General features: G+C 41.0%; 1 protein-coding gene and 1 pseudogene across 2 annotated transcripts in view; one reads left to right on the top strand and one right to left on the bottom strand.

Moving 5' to 3' along the window:
• Window positions 1-2,200: 2,200 nt before the first annotated feature.
• SRPK1 (SRSF protein kinase 1) overlaps window positions 2,201-21,738 on the bottom strand; it is a 52,363-nt gene continuing 32,825 nt past the window's right edge. For both annotated transcript variants that reach the window (XM_014529615.1, XM_005881733.2), the window contains 4 exons: window positions 14,564-14,671; window positions 9,946-10,015; window positions 6,411-6,503; window positions 2,201-4,889 (listed from right to left, as the gene is read on the bottom strand). In XM_014529615.1, coding sequence (XP_014385101.1) covers window positions 4,705-4,889; window positions 6,411-6,503; window positions 9,946-10,015; window positions 14,564-14,671 — 456 coding nt within the window. In that variant the 3' untranslated portion in view covers window positions 2,201-4,704. The remainder of the gene's footprint in view (window positions 4,890-6,410; window positions 6,504-9,945; window positions 10,016-14,563; window positions 14,672-21,738) is intronic.
• On the top strand, window positions 18,854-19,583 carry LOC102248795 (annotated as a pseudogene).

The raw sequence follows: 21,738 nt of genomic DNA, 5'->3' as shown, positions 1-21,738 counted from the left end.
ATGAAGTTGCTCAAGATGCAAGGGCCCTGATCCTGAAAGCCCCCCTCCCCCACTTTTGTTATCTAACCTCAAGAGGACTTAGAATAGAGTCCACTGATCCCCAGCAATCCTCTATATTTGGTAAAACCATAGCTACCAATGCAGTATTTTAGGTGCACAACTTCTAAGAACATAGCTCCAACTGTCGGGAGCTGACGCACCTTCTGTAACACAGCCCAGTTCTGCCAACTGGAGGACAAGGATTGTTGTGTTAAAATGAACAAAAGCCAGGTCTGCATTGACAAGAGAGATTATGATAAAAAGTGAACTTGGGAGAATATAAAATTAAATTTACTACGTATTAAAAACCCTCCTCCCTTTATAAGGAATGGTGCAGTGGGTAACAAAACTAGGTGCTAATGTAAACTTGTTTAATTACTTAGTTAAAACAACATGATCTCAAATTTTCTGGCTTTTCAACTGGGATATTTGATTTCACAAGGACTTGGTGTGGATTAATATCTGTGCAAAGGCTTAAAGACAAATGCATATCATACACTTAGTTTTTAACCCCAACTTTTAAAAACAAGACTTTAGTGACAGAACAAATTCTGCCTTTGGCAGTTTTCTTAATGGTTAGAGCATCAGCCCACCCACTGAAGGGTTGCAGGTTCGATCTCCAGTCCGGGAATGCGTGCAGGAGGCAACCAATCAATGTTTCTCTCTCCCCCTCCTTTCCTTCCCACTTTCTCTAAAAATCAACGGAAAAAATACCCTCAGGTGAGGATTAACACATAAATTCCTCAAGGTCCACATATTACCTTTATATAAATGTTTATATTTTTATCTTCATATAGTTCTGAAGACAGAAAGAGCTGTTACCAATGCCTTGTTAACTCCAAAGGCACGAAATTGGTGGGCAAAGTTCAGATTCTATTGTCAATAAATCACAATTTTCTGTGACACAGAAGACTAAGAGCAACTCACATTCCTTAGAAGGCCAAACCGGAAGACTCCACAGGCTTCAAAAATAAAAGAATAGGCAGTAAGGAAGTCGATTTATAACCTGGCCCTTTCTGCAGTAACTATAAACGACTTCCCTCTAGACACTTGGGGCAGATGGAAGGTTAAAGTGGGGTTGTACTCCACCCGTTTGCTGGTTCCTTTGAGAGAGTTGGCTATAAGCTCTCCTAGGGCAGTACTTATGTTTTCCACACTCCTGAGTTCTAGGTCTATATATTTAACACAAGGCTTAGAGTGAATGCCCAGAGTGGTCTGCTGAACATAATGGTTTGATGAATCCTGATTTAATATTTTTAGGTTGTTTTTAAAACAAGTTCCATTATCGTTAACACTATAATATGAATACACTATGTATGTCTTAAATATGGCACAAAACAAATTAACTAGAGCAGTTTATGTAATTCAGGGATAGGAAAGGACTTACTATGAATAACACTAAAAATATCCCAAATAAAAATGAAAAGCAAATTAAAACCTAGAAAAGAATGTGATGGAAAAAGTGAAACAATGCATTTCTAAGTCCTTACCAAGTCACCAGAAAGGAAGCATGCCAAAAGAAAGCGGGGTAACATGGGCAAATAACCTAAAATTACAAATGGGCAATAAGACCCATGAAAGAAGTTTCTGACTTCAGACATGCCCTTTTTTGGGCAAACTGGCTACTAGGAACAAAACGAGTGCGATTCTAACAGGCTCATTCAAATACACTTGGTCAGAGCAGAACAGCCCAACTGTTCTCCATAGGAGTTAGGTGATATTTATTAAAACCTTAAGAATGTGCTTACTCTCTGGCCCAGCCATTCCATTTCTAAGAATTTATCACAGGAGTGAATCAGACAAGTACACAAAACCTGTGTACGCGTGTTCACTAGGCCAGTGCTTTAGCCAGTCCACAAACCTTTAGCATTCCGCACACGGTGATTGCAACCTGAGGAAAAAACACACCACGAATATTCTGGGACAAATGCTGTCAGATGCAGGAATAACAATTTTCTTAGACTTTCCAAAATGTACTGCTAGTCCACCCCAATCCCAACTTAAAGACAGAAGCAAAGCTACAAACCTCACTGAATAGCATGTGTTCAGGCTGTAGTTTCGTTGTATATTTAAGTTCAAAAAGCACAGAGCTGATCCCTTCCTCCACTCCCCTACTTCCCAACAACCTGGGTAGTAAACGAACACGTTTTCTGGAAACATGTGGGTTATTAAACCGTTTATTGTATTGCATTTACAAAGAAAACAGAATGCATCCAGTAGAAAGAGTAAAAATGGACTCAGGGTTTTATTTTTAACTGACAGCAAATAGAAATCCTTTTGTGAGACCGTGGCAATTTGACGTATTATGATTAAATTCAATAAGGTACACAGGGTACTTGGAAGATCAAATTCTACAGCTGCCTCTTTCTACGGCTTCTAATTCGTCTGGCTCCTTAAATGATGGGGGAAGCCCTTATGTCACGAGAAAGAGTTCCAAAATGAAGTTACAGGTTCTCCTACTAAAAGTTCTTTTCATGTCAACTGTTAAAATGGGGCTGTTTGTGTTTTTGTTATTTCATCTTAATATCATAACCAGAATTCCTGTAATCCCACAGTTGTGATTTGACAGTGTAGAATTCAGTTCTAGTCTGCTATTGCTTTAGATGTATATATATCGCAGAAAATCCAAAGTGGATTAGAATTGCTGAAGGATTTTCCCTGCCGTTGTTTGATACAATCTATTCTCTTTATTCTTGATAGATGCATAGGCAGCCTCACTTAAAATTCTTTCTATAGGGCCCGGCCAGTGTGGCTCAATGGTTGAGTGTCGACCTATGAACTAGGAGATCGAGACTTGATTCCCGGCCAGGGCACATGCCCAGGTTGCAGGCTTGGTCCCTAGTACGAGGCATGCAAAAGGAGGCCAAATAGTGATTCTCTCTCATCATTGATATTTCTATCTCTCCCTCTCCCTTCCTCTCCAAAATCAATAAAAATATATTTTAAAAAATTAAAAAAAGATGGTTTCTACAGGAACATGTCTGATTTCAGGACTACCCAATCAAGGATCCAATGAATGGCTGGCCATAGTTATTCAGGGTAATGTGTTAACTGGATTGCATAATTGCACCACTTTTTCCTTTGCCACTGTTGGTGAATAAATGACAGAATCTATATTCCAATTCCCGTACAGAAAGCTGGCTACCCGTCTCCTTGGGAGCTTTGCTAGCAGAGCCTCACGCTGCACCTCCTTGGCTTCTGTGAATCAGTCCTGTAGCGCTTCCGGAGAGTGCTGCGATCCCAAGGCCCTCTTGGTCCATGTTCAACAAGCGGCTGTGGCCTCTATCATGCCCCTTTTACTTTTCAATATGAACTGAGAAATATGCAGTCTAGGGCAAGTCTGAGAGAGACCCACCCTAAAATCAAATTCATAAAGCCTTTTCTCATTTGAAAAAGAAAACACCTCAAATACATCCAATCATCTCAAAATTGCAGTTAAAAACTTACATTATACAAGGAAATAGCAGCAGAGAATAGTTAATCCTAAACCAACCACACACACACACACAAAAGACCCAAACCCTCAAAATAATGAAACAAGTGCCAACTCTCCCCCACTCCCCCTGCCCCGGTTCTTTTTTCCTGGGATTTCATTTAAGAATTTCATTTAAGACCTGTAGCCGCTGAGAAAATGAGAAAGGCAAAGCCACAGAGGGAAACTGCTCCAAAGCTGAATTTTGGACAAGGCAAAGAAAATGCTGTAAATAACATTTGGGGACCATTTGGAAAAGGATTAAGGACTCTAGGACATTTTCTTGTTAGATGGGAAATCTCTGAAGCCCAGATCTCCTTTCTAGAGTCAGCCTGAATTCTTTAGCCATGGGAAATAAACTCAAGTGAAGTGAGCCAAGTGCCAGCCAGGGATTCAAAAAACCCCCCAAGACCCCTCCAACAGCCTATCAAAATAACTGCTTTTAGGACAACAGAAGACACATAGGAAAGGACAGTTTGCAGGACACCTGTGGTTCTGAAGAAATAACTAGTCAATGGTTCTGTTTTTGTTTCCATCAAAAATCAGACTGAAGTTGCAAGACTCTTAGAATTATTAAGAGAACATGACATTATTTTGAACAGTGATATAATGGTACCCACATTTGGTGTTTATACAGCGCATTTAAAAAGATAGTAGCTTAAAAGTCGCAGGAAAAAATGTGAACATAGAGAACAACAGAAACAATCCAGGAAGATGGTGCAGCCTGGATACAGCAAGTTTAATGTCTCTGCTGTACAGAGTGTCACCCTTCCCCCTTCTCATCCTTATGCTGGCAAGAGGATATGCATTAGAAAATTTGACTCTTAGAGTCAGTGAATAAAAGGATGAGCTCCTACATATTCATAGCTCTTTTTAAAAAGGCTGCTTATTATTTAAAGGATGTCCTAATGGAAAGACAAGGGCACAGGGCGAGAGGCTGTTCCACATTTTAGTCCGTTAGTCTTTGGCAAAGCCCAATCAAGGCCAAATTCACCTAGGATGCCCAATGGTTGTGGGGGAATCTCCAGAGGGTCAAGTAAGCAGACCCAAATGAACATGTTGGAATAATATAAAAAGCCGCCCAAAACCTAGAAACCCTTGAAGGAAGAGCTTCACCTGAAAAGGGAGAGGGAAATGCTTGGAGGGAAGTGGAAGGGCGGCGTGTGGTCTCTGCTGCGGAGCTGGGCTGGGGCTTAGGAGTTGAGCCAAGGGTGCCGGAGACAGTCAGCGGCAGTGGCTCTCTTCTCGGGGATCAGCTCCAACATGGGCAGTAAGAAATCCGTGAAGCCAGCTGCCTCTTCCTGAGACCACTCATATTTCTCCACTAGAACCTCAAAAAGGCCCCAGGGTTTCAGCTTCGTGATGTGTTTCAGGTCACCTATGGTAAAAGCAGTACAAAAGAAACTGACCAACACTGACAAATGACAAGATTCCATTGTGGAAACCCAGTAGCAAATCCAGGTAATCTATAGAGAATCAAATTTTACCGTCAGAATCTAACTCTCCATCTACAAAGCACCTCCCCTTCTCTACTCCAGTCCCTGGAAAGAAGTATCTCCATTTTTTCATGAGGGCCTAAAAATGTAAGGAAACTTGTTTGTTCCATCGTTCCAGAATTTTAGCCCTGGTCAAATTGGGTAGGGATATCAGGACCTATTTACTGAAATGAAGATTAAATGCCTGTATAATCCAGATGTACTCAATATGGTGTTCAAAGGCAGTTTACAACCATATACCAAAAACACTTTGCATGTATTCTCTTTTCTTGGCTTGATAGTCGAGTAAATGTTACTTAAAAAATGGGCAGTCTTTAAAAATAAGGAGTTAAGAAAACAACAAAATAAATAAAAAATAAGGAGCCGAATGAACCCCATACAGCTTTCGGAGACGCTGTGCCACCCTCGTACTATTCTGGAACCTCAATTGAAGATAAGTCAATTTGCCAGGGCCTAAGGTAAATGCTGCTTTAACGTGTTTGCTCGTGCGACACTCAACGGAAGCCTCTCATGTGGGCAGCGAGCGCCGATTTAATCACCTGCTTGGAGGGGCACGTATTACCCTGACTTTGCACACAAGGAGGAACTCTTAGGAAGCACTTCACCATTTTCCTGCCCCAAAGAGGAACATTAAGGAGCGTTTGAGTGTGCTTGCTGTCAGTGATTGTTCTCAGCACTAGTGTAGAGGCTGTGAGGAAGAAGGAACCATGGCAAAAAGGGAGAAAAAGGCAAGATGGTTTTCTAGTCCCTTCTAAGTCAGGTTTTTACATTTTAGCTTTTAAACTTTATTTGAAATGCAGAAGAAATACATATTTAAATATGCCAATATACATTACCAAGTCAAAAATTTAAAGTGAGAGTTTTATCTGTTCCTTCACTAAGAAGTGATAACGAACTTATGAAACTACAAAGTATAAAGTTAATTCACATGACTGATGGGTTGAAGTGACTGTGATAGGTGTCAAAAGGCTACAAGATGGGTGAGATGTAGTCCTGCCCTTAAGCTTAAGCTAAAATACTTGCTTGCCCTTTGATAGAGGCAGTTGTTAGGCCAAAGGCTAGCAAAAATTTGCTCATTTCTAGAAGTGCTATATAGGAGTAACTAACCATGTGCCAGGTATTATACACAGAATAACTCAAACTAATGTAAACACAGATATCAGAAAACGGAGGCTGTGTCAATGGCCACATAACTAGTGGAACAGCGGGGATTTGAACCCACATGGTCTGGCTCCAGTTTCTGCTTGTGAGCGACTAATTTCATTTCTGCCAAGTAACAGCTCACATTCAAAGTAGGACCATCCTTTTGTAGGTGCTGGGAACATGTACCCAGCTGTACTTACCTCTTAATTTTAAAGCACTTTTGCCCCCTGAATGTCTGGGAATAAACACACTTATTTTACCTTTTTTGGTGAAAAACTCCTTGGAATATTTTCCTGCCACAATGAGCTTGCGAGGCACCTTCCCCAGAAGTTCTATGATCAATGCAATGTGATCTGTATGTTTCAAACATTTCAAGAGGGGGAAAAAAAAGACATACATAACAGGAGTAACAAATACAGTTCTAGACATTGGCAGAAAGAGTAGCATGCACACCTCTTCGTAAAGCATCTCAGGCTTGCTTCCTGTCCTAAATGGGAAGAGGAGGACTCCATCCATCTAATGGAGAATCCAGAAAACCATAAAAAATCAGGTGCCCCACTCCAGGGGGACTTGAGCGGTAAGTTAAAATAATCTTGGTGTGAATGCTCTGCTTCCTGAAGGTGTATCCTGGGGCCTAGATGAAAACTCATGTTAACAATACTACCTCTGCGATTGAAGAAGTCCTGTGAATATTTCCCACTGAGGGCAAAGCGTCTTGGAATTCTGCCTATCAGCTCTATAATGTGCGCAATGTGGTCTAAAATAGAAGGGTAAGAAGAACAGGATCAAGGACAGGCTGTAAAAGAGGTTTTTCCAAGAATAGCTTTTCAAGGACTAGCTGTTTAAAAGTCACTACAAATAAAACCAAGGCTACTCAAGAGGAGACTGGGAAAGTCAAGAATTATTTCAGGTGGTTGGTTACCTGATAGTAGTTGGCATGCCCTTTCTGGAGTTTAGCGGCTTATCTACACCTTTATTTCTATTTTGTCTATATATTTAAGTTCAGACAGGGTTTTTAGGAAAGGTAAAACAATGTACCAATATGCTTTTAGACATCATAGAACTTTTATTTATAAGAATGTTCGTGATGATTAAAGCACTAACATGATTAAGTTTTCACAATCACCCTGCACAATAGGCCAAAGACTTACATACCATTTTAAAGACAAGAAATGAAACCTCACAGAGAATAAATGGACCACTTGAAGTTGTAGGGCTAATAAGAGCTAGTATGTGAATGAAAACCCACATTGTAGTCTAATACAGGGGTGTGTGTGTGTGTGTATGTGTGTTAAGTAAAACTGAGCACAAACATTTTAAAGCACAGCTCCCTGACTATTTGTAGGCCATCAAATGTCCAAGTCATGTGGTGCCCGGTGAGTGTCACAGCATGAATGTGGACTATGGACACTGACAGGGACGCGTGCAGTCTGTCATCAGGAAGTGATCTTGGGATCAGCCCCCATCCACCCTTACAGGCAGGGGACAGAAACTATCAAGAGGCTTTAAAGTGAAGGCTCCTGGACACAACAGCTTTATAAATGAACTTAATCCTGCAGTTACAGAATCATCGATGTCTAAAAGAATCACTTAAAAAACTTCCAATAATGTATCTTCTAGGGGAACAATATGCTAGGTAGCCACATAGCTAGGAACCTGTGAAGGTTTCAGGTCATTTCTGTTTCTCATGTAAAGGACTCAGTGGTGCCTTTTTAAAGGGGCTTTACATTCATGAATTCACTATAACCTTTGGGCAATTTTAACTGAATTTATGGCTTGGTAACAAGTACTTGGCTGCCAAGAAATTTCTACCAATCTTAGGCAGGACCTGCGAATAAATGTCTTTGTATAAATTAATTGTGAGGCTAGTTTGTGAGACTATATATAGTTTATCTTATTATAAACTTCTACGTGAAATATTTGTTCTTTTACTATTTTTCCTATAACAAGGAATTATTTTTCTCTTGAAATTGTTATTTTACATTTAATTCCAACAACCTATCAATTAATCATTGGATTAATTGGCTTACCAACTAATCATTTGATTGATATATTTGATAGGCAAAATGATTATCAAGTATTATTCCAAGAGCCAGGGCTGTGGAACATTAACAATAACAGGACATGCTATTTAGGCCCCAGTCCCACTGTGACTTGTAACAAATTACATGTATAGTCAGGGGTAATGGTTTGCTTTTTCTTGCTCTTATGGGCCAAATTGTATTAGTTTGAGGTTTCATCTAAGAACTGTTAATACTAACTGGCATAGGAAGGAAAAGTCAGGATCTAAATATCTAGGGTAGACTGTTCTCCCTTGACCCTTAATTGAGACTTTTCTTATACATTTCAATTTTCAAGGTCCTATTCTATATAATTCTAGCCACTATATGTGCACTGTACCACACACTATTTATAGCGAGTCTACAGAAGTAAAGAGAAAAAATTAATTTCCCTTCCAAATAGATATAGTGGGGCATTTGAAAAATAATGTAAATCTATAGCATATAGATTTATCTGCATAACTCAGAAAAAAAGCAAGCAGAGAACAGGGAAAAATCAAGTGTATATAACGGTGGTAATTACAGCATTTTCTCACAGAGCTTATGTATAGAAAACATATCCAAACTGTACCCACTAAAATAAGCATTTAGCTATAACATTTTCCAAATAGCACTTGTTAGGATTATCAGCAAGCCCTACTAACATTGCCCATAATATCCCAGAGAACCAGTTTGAGAAAGAGAGAGCATTCTTGTTTCTATAGAGCGTGAAACCCGACTTCCTAAAGACTCGAGGGAAGCATAGAAAGTAAAGAACTTATTTTCCACATCAAGAGGGCATATTGATACTGCTCTCTCAAAGCAATCCCATTAATCCTTAAAACCAAAGCTGCACAAACTGTATAATAAAGAAGATAAAATATTTAAGACTTTTTCATTCACATTATCATCTCTTCTAGTTATTGGGATGCCAACATAATAGGAAAAAAAATCATACACTCAGTTGTTTGCTTTAACAGTCTCCCAGATGAAGCAACTGACAGCTTGGGCTCTTCCCACTGGCTATCACAAAATGTAAATCAGTTTTGTTTTTCTTTTGAAAAATGGAATTATAAATATTAGTATCATTAGAAAACAATGGCTTTTAATTTTCATCAAGGGGAAAAAAAATGCTAAGTGGTGCAGAATTTATATAGACAAATAAAATAAAGTCTCTGGCCCTGGTCGGGTGGCTCAGTTGGTTGGACTGCTGTCCCATGCACCAGAAGGTTGCAGGTTCGATTCCCGGTCAGGACACACACCTAGGTCGTGGGGGGTGCATATGGGAGGCAACCGATCAGTGTTTTTCTTTCACATAGATGCTTCTCTTTCTCGCTCTCCCCTTTCTTCTCTGCATTCATTCACAGCATGTTTGTATATTAAAATTATTAACTTCCAGATAAAGTTGAAGGTACAACTGAGCAACAAGTTGATCAACAGGTAGATTCAAACTGAGTAAAGGATGAATCACCACTGGTTTATAAAGAAAGAAAGATAACTAGATGTTTTAGAAGAACACAAATTTTAGTTTAACCAATTGTGGCCTCCTTTAATCCTCATCTAGAGTTATTTAATATTTATTACAAAATATCTAGTATATCTAATACCTATTATAATACATATTTCTATATTTTCTGAAATTTATATATTTTTAGAACACTAAAAAGACTAAGGCTCTTCAGTACTAATAAATGATGTGAGCCACACGTGGAAAGTGTAACTACCACCCACAACAATCAAAGTTAAGGGGACTCACCTTCATCTCGAGTGTACTCTTCCCCTGAATGAGGTTCAAACAAATAGTCACCAGTGGCTAGTTCAAAGGCCTAAGAAAAAGAGGACAGCGTATGAAAACACTAAGAAAAAAAAGACCTTTGGGAAGCTTATTTTTATTTGGCTCAATATTAAGTAACCTGCAGATAATCATTTAAAAAATATCTAAGAGATTATTCCTCAAGAGCTTTCCTCCTACACCCATATCTTAATAAAATGGATCAGGAAAATAGCGAAAACTCAGTTAATATCAACATGTAGATTACTCCACGCCCTCCCCGCCTCCTGCCAAATCAGTAATTAAGCTCTCAAATTTCTCTTTTTGCTCAGAGGGGGCACATCTGGACAGTAAGGTGATTTTTTATTATTAAATTTTCGTGAGAAGAGCAAGTCTTACATTATAATTTTACATGGCTAGAAATTGAGATTCTGTATCCAAAACTGAAACCAAAAAATTCAGACATTTTTCTACCTATGACTCTTTAGTGTTTGGCAAAAAGTACATTTTAAAGTTTTGCGTTGGAAAGCAATCCCTAACCTATCCCAGACAGAGTTCCCAATTCTCAGTCCTATGGAAAATCAGAAAAAGATTATGTGTAAATGGAATCAGGAGCAACTCAGAATCTGTGTCACTAACCAGGAAAAGAAGAAAGGCAGTCTCCTACCACAGACAGCTTCTTATAAATGGTTTTAAAGAGTATCTGAAAGAAAGTGATTTCCTATGGAATAAATGCCAAGCAGTATGAAAAGACAGCATCTGAGTGATGGGGTTATGTTAAATTTTCATTGATTAAAATGGATTAAAAAACAATAGAACAGTTTTAAAAGAACCTTATTGATATAAAAGTGAAGTCAGCCCAGCTGGCCTGGCTCAGTGGTTGAGCGTTGACCTATGAAGCAGGAGATCATGTGATTCCGGTCAGGGCACATTCCCAGGTTGTGGGCTTGATCCCCAGTGTGGAGTGTGCAGGAGGCAGCCAATGAATGATATACTCTTATCATTGATGTTTTTTTCTCTCTTTCCCCTCCTCTCTAAAATCACTAAAAATATATATTAACCTTTTGAGCTCGGCATGTCAGCATTTTGAAAAACCCTAACTTAACTCTGTGCCGTGTCACATATAGAAATTTTTTGATATTTGCAACCATAGTAAAACAAAGCTGTATATTTTTGATATTTATTTTATATATTTAAATGCCATTTAACAAAGAAAAATCAACCAAAAAAATGAGTTCGAGTGTCACCTCTCACACGTGTGTCATAGGTTCGCCATCACTGGTTTAGGATTACCTCTAAAATGTCAGGGATGCTATGGCTTCTTGCCAGGTATAGCTTGTTTTACATTCCAGCAGCTCACTATGAAACTGAACCACACTGCTAGAGCAGCTACTGGTGCTACCCTCTAATTGCCTTGAGGTTTATAGTCCCAAAGCAGAACAGAAACCAACTGTGATTCTTATTCACCAAAATTTGTCAATCTCTTCTGAAACCAGTACTTTAATTTTTCAAAGTCTCATAGTGGGAGGTCAGTAAAGATACTGAAATTAAAGCTTACAAAAAAATATAAAAAATTCTAAAACTTAAATTTTCTAATTTTTTTCATCTAGATACTTACATCTAGTTAAAGTTCTCTAAGAGTTTTATTTTCTAAACATAAGGTAGTTGTTAGTAGTTATAATTTTATAAAACAGCAAAAAACCTAACCAAATGATTACATTAGAACTGAAAGCTAGCAGGAGCTCTAGATAATAAAACACCTAGTTAAACACATTTCCTTTGCAGATGAAAAAACTGTGCCCCAACGGAAAGGCAAAGCTCATCCCCCAATCCGGGGCTCCCAATTCCCACTCATGCCTGTCCCACACTAACCAGAGCCTGTTCAGCATCACTCAGGGTCACAGACACAGGCAAAATCAGTTATTAAAGGAGTATTACAAAGTGAAAGAAACCAACCTAAAAGGCTACGCATACTGTAGGATTTCAAGCTGACACTCTGAAAAAGGCAAAACTATAGAGACAATAGAAAGATCAATGGCCAAGGGTTGAGGGGAGGGAGGGAGGTAGCGGAAGAAGGATGAATAGGCAGAGCACAGAGGATTTTTAGGGCAGTGAAACTATTCTATCTGATACTATAATGGTTGATACATGTCATTATAAGGTTGTCAAGATCCACAGACTGGAGAATTAAAAACATCTATTCTTTATTGATTCTTAATGTTCGTCACAGAACATTAACATAATATTTATGTTACTGCCCATCTAAACTTGGTCATCTCAATCACTAGTGGTATAGGCGTTCTCATAACTTGTCTCTTTATCTCTCAGAAAGGGCCCCAATCTTTCTATCAATTAATTACACTGGATGCAAGATCCATCTCTCGGGGCATCTCTGGTAATCTAGGATTTATTTTTATTCTCTGATTATGGCCAAACTTTAGGCAACACTTCTAAACCTATCAGCAAAATGAGAGAAGCTTGGGGCATAAGTTCTCATGATACTGTCTCATGTCAAATAAGTGCTTCCCTCCCTAATCAAGAAAATTCCTGCACATGAGCTGGTCCAAACAGGAGGCAAGGTTAATTCCCTCACTTCTTAAGCCTGACATAGTAAATACTATGTTAAATGGCAAGCAGGATCCACTACCCTCAAAAAATCAGCCCACTACTAAGAACCACTTCATAAATAATATAATATAATATTATTTATTATCATAATAAACAGATACCATCTAGCTATATTTTGTAGTTGGTGATATTGCTCACTTATTTTCTCTAACAATAAATTTAAAGCTTTAAGGCAGGGGTGGGGAACCTTTTTTATGCCAAGGGTCATCTGGATATTTATGACATCATTTGTGGGCCATACTAAATTATCAGCTTAAAAATTAGCCTGCTGCTCGTTGAGCATTGACCCATGAACCAAGAGGTCACCGGTTCGATTCCCAGTCAGGGCACATGCATGGGTTGTGGGCTCGATCCCCAGTGGGGGCGTGCAGGAGGCAGCTGCTCAATGATGTTTCTCTCTCATCGATGTTCCTCTATCTCTATCCTTCTCTTTTCTTTTCTCTCTAAAATTCAATAAATGCATGTTTAAAAAAAGTTAGCCTGCTATATTTGGTCAAACATTTAATTAACTCACCCTTAATGCCTTGCTTGGCAGGGCCAGACCAAATGATTTCACGGGCTTTATACGGCCTGCAGGCCAGACATTTCCCACCCCTGCTTTAAGGTATGGCAAGAAAGAAGTCAGATTTTATGTGTATAATCTTTGTGTAAAATACCAAACCTTACTTTATTTCAGAGTCCTCCACTTCAAAAGTCAATGATATGTCCTAACAAATGATTTATAAAGTTATGCCATATTAACAACATGGTTTTAACTCTGTTACCTTTGAAAGACAGCTTTTCAGGAATGTAGGTGTCAAAAATCTATGACTAAAACAGGTGGAGATTTATGCCTTGTCCTTTCTCTTTCAAGTTTTCCAGAGTTGATTATGAATACTAAATGTCAATTAAAATGAATTTAATGTACTTCTTGCTTAGTTCAACATATCTGATGGTCCACAAATATTTCTTAAGTACTGTTGCATAATAAATAATTTGTTTGGTCTTTGTTCCTGTTTCCTGGGAGATAGCATCTAAATTTCCAAGTGATCAGGGTGTTTTTTTGTTATTCACAATGGAACACTGGGCCACACTTAAATTTATACTAATGAGGTGACTCATGATGAGCCTGAGTTCTGTGAGTCACTCTAGTGAACTATCGAATCTGAAATGATAGTAGTATCTCCCAATGTGTAGCCAGGTGGCCTGTGGGCCTCAGAGGCAGCCTTGAGGGGAACTATGCCCTTAACTTGTGAATCTGTGACAATTCTAGGTATTTAGCATCAGAACTCCATTGTAAACACACACACAAAATGTGCCAGGGCCTGAACCAGACACTTGCTATACATAACACACATGACTCTCGCTGGCGCTTATAACCTAGTGGAAGAGAAACAAGCACATAAACACACAATTACAAGTAAAGAGTGTACTCCATTTCAGGAAACAATAGAACACATTCCAACATGAGGCTGTTTGTGGGAAATCATTTAGTAGCAACTAAATCTAACCATTTGAATAGTTGCTTGCCTGGGACAAAGCAGCAACTTATGAATGATTGAGCTTCACATTTTATGAAGTGCAAAGATGCCTGAGTAACTTGAACTTTACAGACTGAAACAGTTTCCAGGGGTTTCCTTATTCTGAAAATAAGATCAGAGCCAAAAGGGGAAGGGTACTTGTAACATCCTAAACAAAAGCGACACTACCTCAGAGTAGTTGTTTACAATCCACCTGGACCCACCCCCAACTTTAGTAAGAAACATTTGGTTCCTTCACCTAACAGGAATTTGGCAGGAACCAAATGGAAAGCTAGATGTTTACATCCAGCTTTTGAATTCAGACCTCTCCAGATACAGGATTTAGAGTACTAGTGATAAGTCACACAGAAAATACTTTTTCACTTTCTTAATTTACTGGTCTACTGAAATGAGCAAACAGGGCAAGGCATGTTATTACCAAATAACAAGTGAAGGAAAAAGGGAAAAAACATTACCATGCATGCCGTGCTCCAAATGTCGGCAGGGGTACTATAGCCAGATCCTATCAGAACTTCCAAGGAGCGATACTGCCTTGTTTGAATATCTTCAGTGAAATGTTTATGCTGAGTAAATACAGAAGGAAACAGTATTTTAAAATTAATTTATTCTAAAAAGTAACAAGTCATGATTGCTTAGTAACGGAGATTAAAATAAATTCTCTAAATTTTTCCTAAACCAGTTTTTATTTAGCTAATCTGTTAAGTATCATTTTGATGCTATTACCTCCAAACAGCACTTTGCTTTATAGTCTACTCTGAATTATTTTGCAAACATATGAACCTAAACTTTATATACACAGGTTAGAGAATAACAATTTATTTTTAAGATGTAGGTTTCAAGTTTCAAGAACCGTAAAAAACAGCACCTATGAAGAATTCCTGAGAGTGACATCAACATCATGGCCGAGTGAGACACAACCTTGGTCTTCCCCCTTCAATCTACAATGACTGGAATGCTGATCAGCACACGGACAGGATGCGTGAGAGACCCACACATCTGTACATCTGAGGTAGGTGGATTGGAATGCAAGGAAAGGCAGAATTAGAGCACCAGCAGTGAGGATGCCTGATACCCTGTCCCGCGGTGGCAGCTGAGTCCACACTCCAGTGAGCATGGCAGCATCAGTGGAGAAGGGGCTCATGACTACACCCACAAACCCCAGAAAAGGAAAAGGGCAGCAGCAACTCTGGCTCCCTCCCCTGGCTGCAGCAGTGCCTGTGACCCTGGCTCCCCTGCCATGGTGGTGGCACCCGAGACTCAGACAACTCTGGACACAGTAGGGCACACATCATCCTGGTGACTCCAGCAAAAACTGTGGCTGCAGCAATACTGGAAGGCACCAGTGACCCTGGAGGCACAAGCTGCTACCAAGAGAGCCTGTGATATCTCTGACAGCAGCTGTGGAGGGTAGAAAATACTAACTCCTGGGCTGACTAGAAGGGGTCAATAGGAGGGAAAAGGGGGCATATATAATACTTTCAACAATAAAGATTTAAAAAGAAAGAAAGAAAATGCTAGCTGTCAAATATAACCAGAGTCCACTCAGGTAAGAGAAACCAAAAACTTGTGCTATAGTGCCACCTAATGGAAAACAAAAGAGGCCTCTAAGTACCAACTTGTTGAATTGTTAAATTTAAACAAAGCTGTACCTAAGCAAGAAAAGTGTTCACTGCTTCAAATGCGCCAGCAGAGGAATCAAACACCATGGATAATCACAGTAGTACAAAAATAAAATGACATCTGTCCAGCAACCAAACTCAGTGTCATGGAAGACTGATCTAAATGACACAGAATTCAAAACAGCTGTCATAAAACAAAATTCAACGAGATACAAGAAAACTCAGAAAGGCAGTCCAATGAGTTCAAGAATAAAATTACTGAACAAAAGGAGTGCTGTACAAAAGATATTGAAACTCTAAAAAAGAACCAAACAAAAAATCTGGAGCTGAAAAACTCAACAAGTAAGATAAAGAATACATTAGAAAGCACTGGAATTAGAGTAGATTGGCTGGAAACGAGAATTAGCAGGCTCAAATATAGGAATCTACAGATGATTCAGGGGGAAGAGCAGAGAGAACTAAGATTTTAAAAAGACATGCAACTCTATGAGAACTATCCCACTCCATCAGAAAGGGCAAAATAAGAATAATGGGTATCCCAAAAAGGAGAAGTGATGGAGAAGGGGACAGAGAGCCTATTTAAAGAAATAATAGATGAGGAGTTTCCAAACCTGGATGAGTTGGACATACAGGAAGGTCAAAGAACACCTAATTATCTCAATACAAAGAGACATTCTCTAAGACACATTATTTTAAACTGTCAAAAGTCAATGCAGGCTATCAATCCCCAGAAGGAAAGTAGGGGAGGGAGGGGGTAAGGGGAAGAGATCAACCGATAATAGTTTTTGTAGGTTGAAAATGAATTCAGGGGGGAGGTTGGCGGTTAATGGGGGGGACGAGGACACATTTGTAATACCTTAACTAATAAAAAAAAATGAAAAAAAAGAAAAAGAAAATAATAAAACAATTTAAAGATGCTTGTAAGGAAAACTCTATGGAAAAAAAAAAAAAAAGTCAATGCTAAAGAATTGTAAAGGCAGCCAGGGAAAAAGAAGAAAATAACCTAGACAGGAACCCTCATCAGGCTAGGAGTGGAAGGACATATCGAAAATACTGAAAGATTAAAACTGCCAGCCAAGCCCTGGCCAGGAGGCTCAAGTTGGTTGTAGTGCTGTCCCTGTACAACAAAAAGGTGGCAGGTTCCATTCCTGCCTGGAGCAACTGATTGATGTTTCTCTCTCTCATTGGTGTTTCTGTCTCTTTCTCTCAAATCAATTAAAAACAAAACATACTTTAGGGTGAGGATGAAAACAACAACAAACTGCCAGCCAAGAATAATTTATGGAGTAAAGTTATCCTTAGATTTGAAGGAGAAATGCTTTCCAAGACAAAACAAAAGCTGATAAGAAATGCTAATATAATGTTAAAAACCAATGTTACCTCAATTAAAGAAAAGAATTCTCACCCTCATTCTCCTATCCCCATCACCCCACCAAAAAAATCAAACAGGAGTCTTGGGGAAACAGACCATGCTAAGTACATGAGGATACAACCAGCAAAACAAGTGGAGTTTCTTTAACACATAAAATGTATGGGGGGAAAAAGGAGGAAACACCTCTATAGTAAAGGTAACTTAAGAGATTTAGTACCCAATTTTGCATTCATGGGTTTATTTGGATCTTATTTCAAATGAACGAACTTAAAAGAGACTTAGAGAGGAAAATGGCTTTATGAGAAAACAAGGGATTCCAATATTGAGTTTGAAGTGGAAATGAACTGCAGGTGATACATTTGGAAAAATGAACATGTTGATCAAAGGAGTTGTCTTTATTCATGTGCCTCACTAATGCCTTACACAGATTCTGTAAATGATAAATGAGGTCAAGTATTAGCAAAAATAAAGAAGGTGGATTGGATACATACACACACTTCCACTCACTCCTGAAACTCCACTTTAATAGAGAATGCAGTGTTAATTTTTAAAGTATAAACTGACAAGGATAGTGGCAAAGAAATCAAAGCAATGAAAATTAAAAGTTGGAAAGCAGAGAGATCTTTGGTGAATGTCTTAATGGATCCAAAAAAGCTGAATAATAAGCCACTGGTGAAAGCTGAGAAGCAATGTGATGCATACTACAGTACACCTCCCCTAAGGCTCAGGGATTGGTGGTATCAAGTATCTCTGGAAATACGGATGAAGGGGGGATTCAATACAGGAATGATCCTTTAAAACACCTTTTAAAGAAACAGAGCTCCAGAACACAGGGCTTGATATAGTCTAACAGCCCTTATGGCCCACAGACCATTTGGAGGTTTTCTCTGGAATGGGTACAACAGGGTCTCCGGAGATGCTCTGTACAGTTGAGGAGAAAGTACCATTCTGAAGACAGGGAAATTAAGTGACTCTAATTGCATGGTGAGCCCCAGTTTTCTTGCTTAACTCAGCTCCTAGAGTGCTAGTAGCCAGGCTTTTACTCTCTGGGTAGGAAATCTAAGGAAGACTGTAAGTTTCTGTGGGAAATATGACCAATTTAAGAGGAAAGATCCAGAGATCCTGACATCTGAGGATGAAATGAAATGGCCTGACAGATGTACAAACTGCCAGTTATAAAAACACTCACAGGATGTAAAGTTCAGCATAGGGAATACAGTCAATAATATTGTAATAACTATGTATGGTGCCAGGTGGGTACTAGACTTACCAGAGTGATCACTTTGTAAGTTATATAAATGCCCAATCGCTATGTTGTACACCTGAAACTAATATAATCTTGTATATCAACTGTAATTGGAAAAAAAAAAAAAGAGAGCCCAGACAGATCATTCTATAGTGAATAACAGTCAATAAGATCCACCCAGGCGGAGCTTCCAAATGCTTTCTAGTAACTCCATTCATATGGTCATATGGTCCTTTGTTTAGTGATCCTAAACAGAAAGGAGGTAACACCTTATAGGAAGAAAATATCACAATTGGGAAAATGATCAATATCCTCTGAAAGTTAATCAGAGAACCAAAAAACCTGGAGAGTAAAAATAAGGCTTCTTGAGAACAAGTTAAAAAATCTTCGAGGAGAGCTGCTGGCTCCTCCACGCTCTCCGAAGCCTCTTGGGTGCTGAGGGCCGCACTGGGACCCGCAGAGACTGCATCTGGACACCAGGAATTCACTGACAGTCACTCCTGGAAGCCGGGCCTGGGCAGCTAACCCTGAAGCACCCCCTTGGGATCTCCAGCCTCGGCCCCACTGAGCCATCCCTGGCCTAGGCCGGGGTCTGGGCTAACAATGCTCTCCCCTGGGACCTGAAAAATGGCGTCTGGGCAAGGACCCGGCCCTCCCAGGCATGGGTGTGAAGGGCCTGCCCTGTCCTCCACTTTGGAGGAGCAGGTAGCCCCGGACACAGAGGAGGTTTTCCGCAACTACATTTTTTATCGCCATCAGCAGGAGCAGGAAGCTGAGGGGTCAGCTGCCCCCACTGACCCAGAGATGGTCACCTTGTCCCCAGAGCCTGCCAGCACCTTGGTGCGGGTGGGTCAGCAGCTTGCCATCATCAGGGACAACATCAACCAGTGCTACACCATGTTGCAGCACCTGCAGCTGACACCAGAGAACGCCTACGAGTACTTCACCAAGATTGCCTCCAGCCTGTTTGAGAGTGGCATCAACTGGGGCCGGGTGGTGGCTCTCCTGGGCTTCGGCTACTGCCTGGCCCTCTACACCTACCAGCGAGGCCTGACCCATTTCCTGGGCCAGGTGACCCGCTTTGTGGCCGACTTCATTCTGCATCACTACGGTGCCCGGGTGGATGGCGCAGAGGAGCGGCCCTGGACCTGGGCAATGGCCCCATCCGGAAAGTACTGATAGTTCTGGCTGTGGTTCTGTTGGGCCAGTTTGTGGTATGAAGATTTTTTAAGTCATGACCCCAGGAAGGGTCCTTTGGGGTCCCAGCTGAGACGCCTGCCTGGACTTTGGCCAAGCCTTCTTCCCTCACCCGTCCCCTGCAGGGGTCCCCCCTCAAGGGTACAGAAGCTTTAGCAAGTGGCACTTCAGCTTTGAAGGGCCCCTGCTCGGGGTCAGTCAGGCTGCAGGGGCACCCCAACATTGCATGGTGCTAATGGACCCCCTCTCTGGGCTCAGCTCTCTCTGATGGGCTTTAGGGAGGTTGATAACTTGGGGAAGCAAGAAGCTAGGAGGCACATTTCCCCAAGAAGTTTTTAATGGTTTTAGCTTTTTATAACGCCCTTAGGACACCCCCACCCCTTGTCCCCACCACTCTGCCACAGGCCAGGACATGGGATATGGGGGTTAGTAGGCCTATCCTGTATCCCCGATTCAGCTGTTCTGGAATGTCAGAGCTTGAGAGCTGACATGGAGCCCAGTCCTGGCCCTTCCAAAGCTTCATGTCCCCAACAGGGCTGGCCGGGGTTGGGGGACAAGGGCCTACTTAACTCCCCCGACCCCATCTATATGGCCTTGGCCGGCAGACTCTCAGGGATTAGGGTCCTGGGGTGTGGGGTGAGGAGGCAGACCAAGCTGTCTGACTTTATCCACCAGGCCCCTCCCAGCCTGCTTCCTGAGGTCCTCAGCCGTCTCCCTTCCCCCCTCCACTTGCTCTGAGGCGTCACTACTTGAGAAGGCTGCCTGCCCCCATCACTCCATACCAGGAGGGCAGGGGCCTCAGAAAAGTGGAGTTCTGAGGACCCCTCCTTGCATAGACTCTAGGGTTTAGGACTGTGGTTTGTGATGGTCAGGGAAAGGGGGTAGGGAGCTCATCTTGAGGTTTCTGAGAGAAGGGCTGTTAACATCACCAGAAACCCCAAGGTTGGGATCTACTCTCATGGCCTGGGCGCAGTGTAATCTGGGAGGGAGAAATGAATACTTGAACTTTACCCCCAAGCCCATCCATCTGCCTAAACCCCTTCTAAACCCCTTCTGGGGGTAGGGGTGGGGGGCCTTGTCTATCTTATACAGCATAGGGATTTGAGAAGAAAAGTTGTTGATTTAACCAAATGCAGGGAGGAGATGCAGACGGAGCCCCCTGGCCACCCCCCTTCTGAGAGTGTTGGACAATAAACTGCCATCCCCCTCCCACTGGGAAAAAAAAATCTTCCAGAAAATAAAACAATAGAAAATAGGAAACGTCAGAAATGATAGCACTTGCATAGGAGGTCTAACATTTGAATAATGCGACTTCAGAGCTAGAGAACAGAGACCAAGGAAAAGAAGAGAATTTTAAAAAAAAATTAAGAAAATAAAACCAAGGAATTCAAATTTCACTATTGAGTCCATAGCATAATGGATGAAAACAGAGCTAGTGAGGCACACACTGCTGCGAAGTGATATCCCTCAGACTTCCCTGGGGAAAGGCTTCATACAAAGGGTCAGGAATCAGAATGGCATTGAGCTTTAGCAGCAACAAGACAGGAAACTAAAAGACAAGAATGGAGCAATTACAACCACACTGAGGGGAAATGATTTTCAACCTAGAACTTGATGCCCAGCCAACTGATTGTAAAAGCAGAATAAAAACATTATCAGAGATGAGAAACCAAGATGGCGGCATAGGTAAATACCAGAAATTGCTGCCTCGCACAACCACTTCAAAAATACAACTAAAAGACAAAACGGACATCATCCAGAACCACAGGAAGGCTGGCTGAGTGGAAATTCTACAACTAGAAGGAAAGAGAAAAGCACACTGAGACTCAGAGGAAATGCGGAAGTAAAGTGCAGAGGTACGGAGGAGCACGTGGAAAGGGCTGGCAACTGATGCCAGGCAGCTGTTGTCTTTTTCAATCAGGAGGGAGTCTCAAGCTCCAAACTGCTCTGAACTCCAGTTCCGGGTGAGTCTCTGGGGACCCAGACTCATACAGGGAGAAACTGAACTGTCTGGCATCGGGCAGAACTCGAGGGCGGCTTTCTCTCAGAGGTGCTTGCAGCGATTACCTCGGGACACTGAACCCAGGGCCTCTTAGGGCAGGGCTGAGGATCAGCCATAGCTGCTTGCTCCGCCCTGTTGATTCCCTGAGACTCCATCCCACCCAAGCTGTGTGCAGAGGCTTTTGCATATGAATG

The sequence above is a fragment of the Myotis brandtii genome, unplaced genomic scaffold (genome assembly GCF_000412655.1).
Source record: "Myotis brandtii unplaced genomic scaffold, ASM41265v1 scaffold687, whole genome shotgun sequence".
NCBI lineage: Eukaryota > Metazoa > Chordata > Mammalia > Chiroptera > Vespertilionidae > Myotis > Myotis brandtii.
The sequence above is the reverse complement of the archived record's forward strand: the minus strand, read 5'-3'. Positions and strand labels throughout refer to the sequence as shown.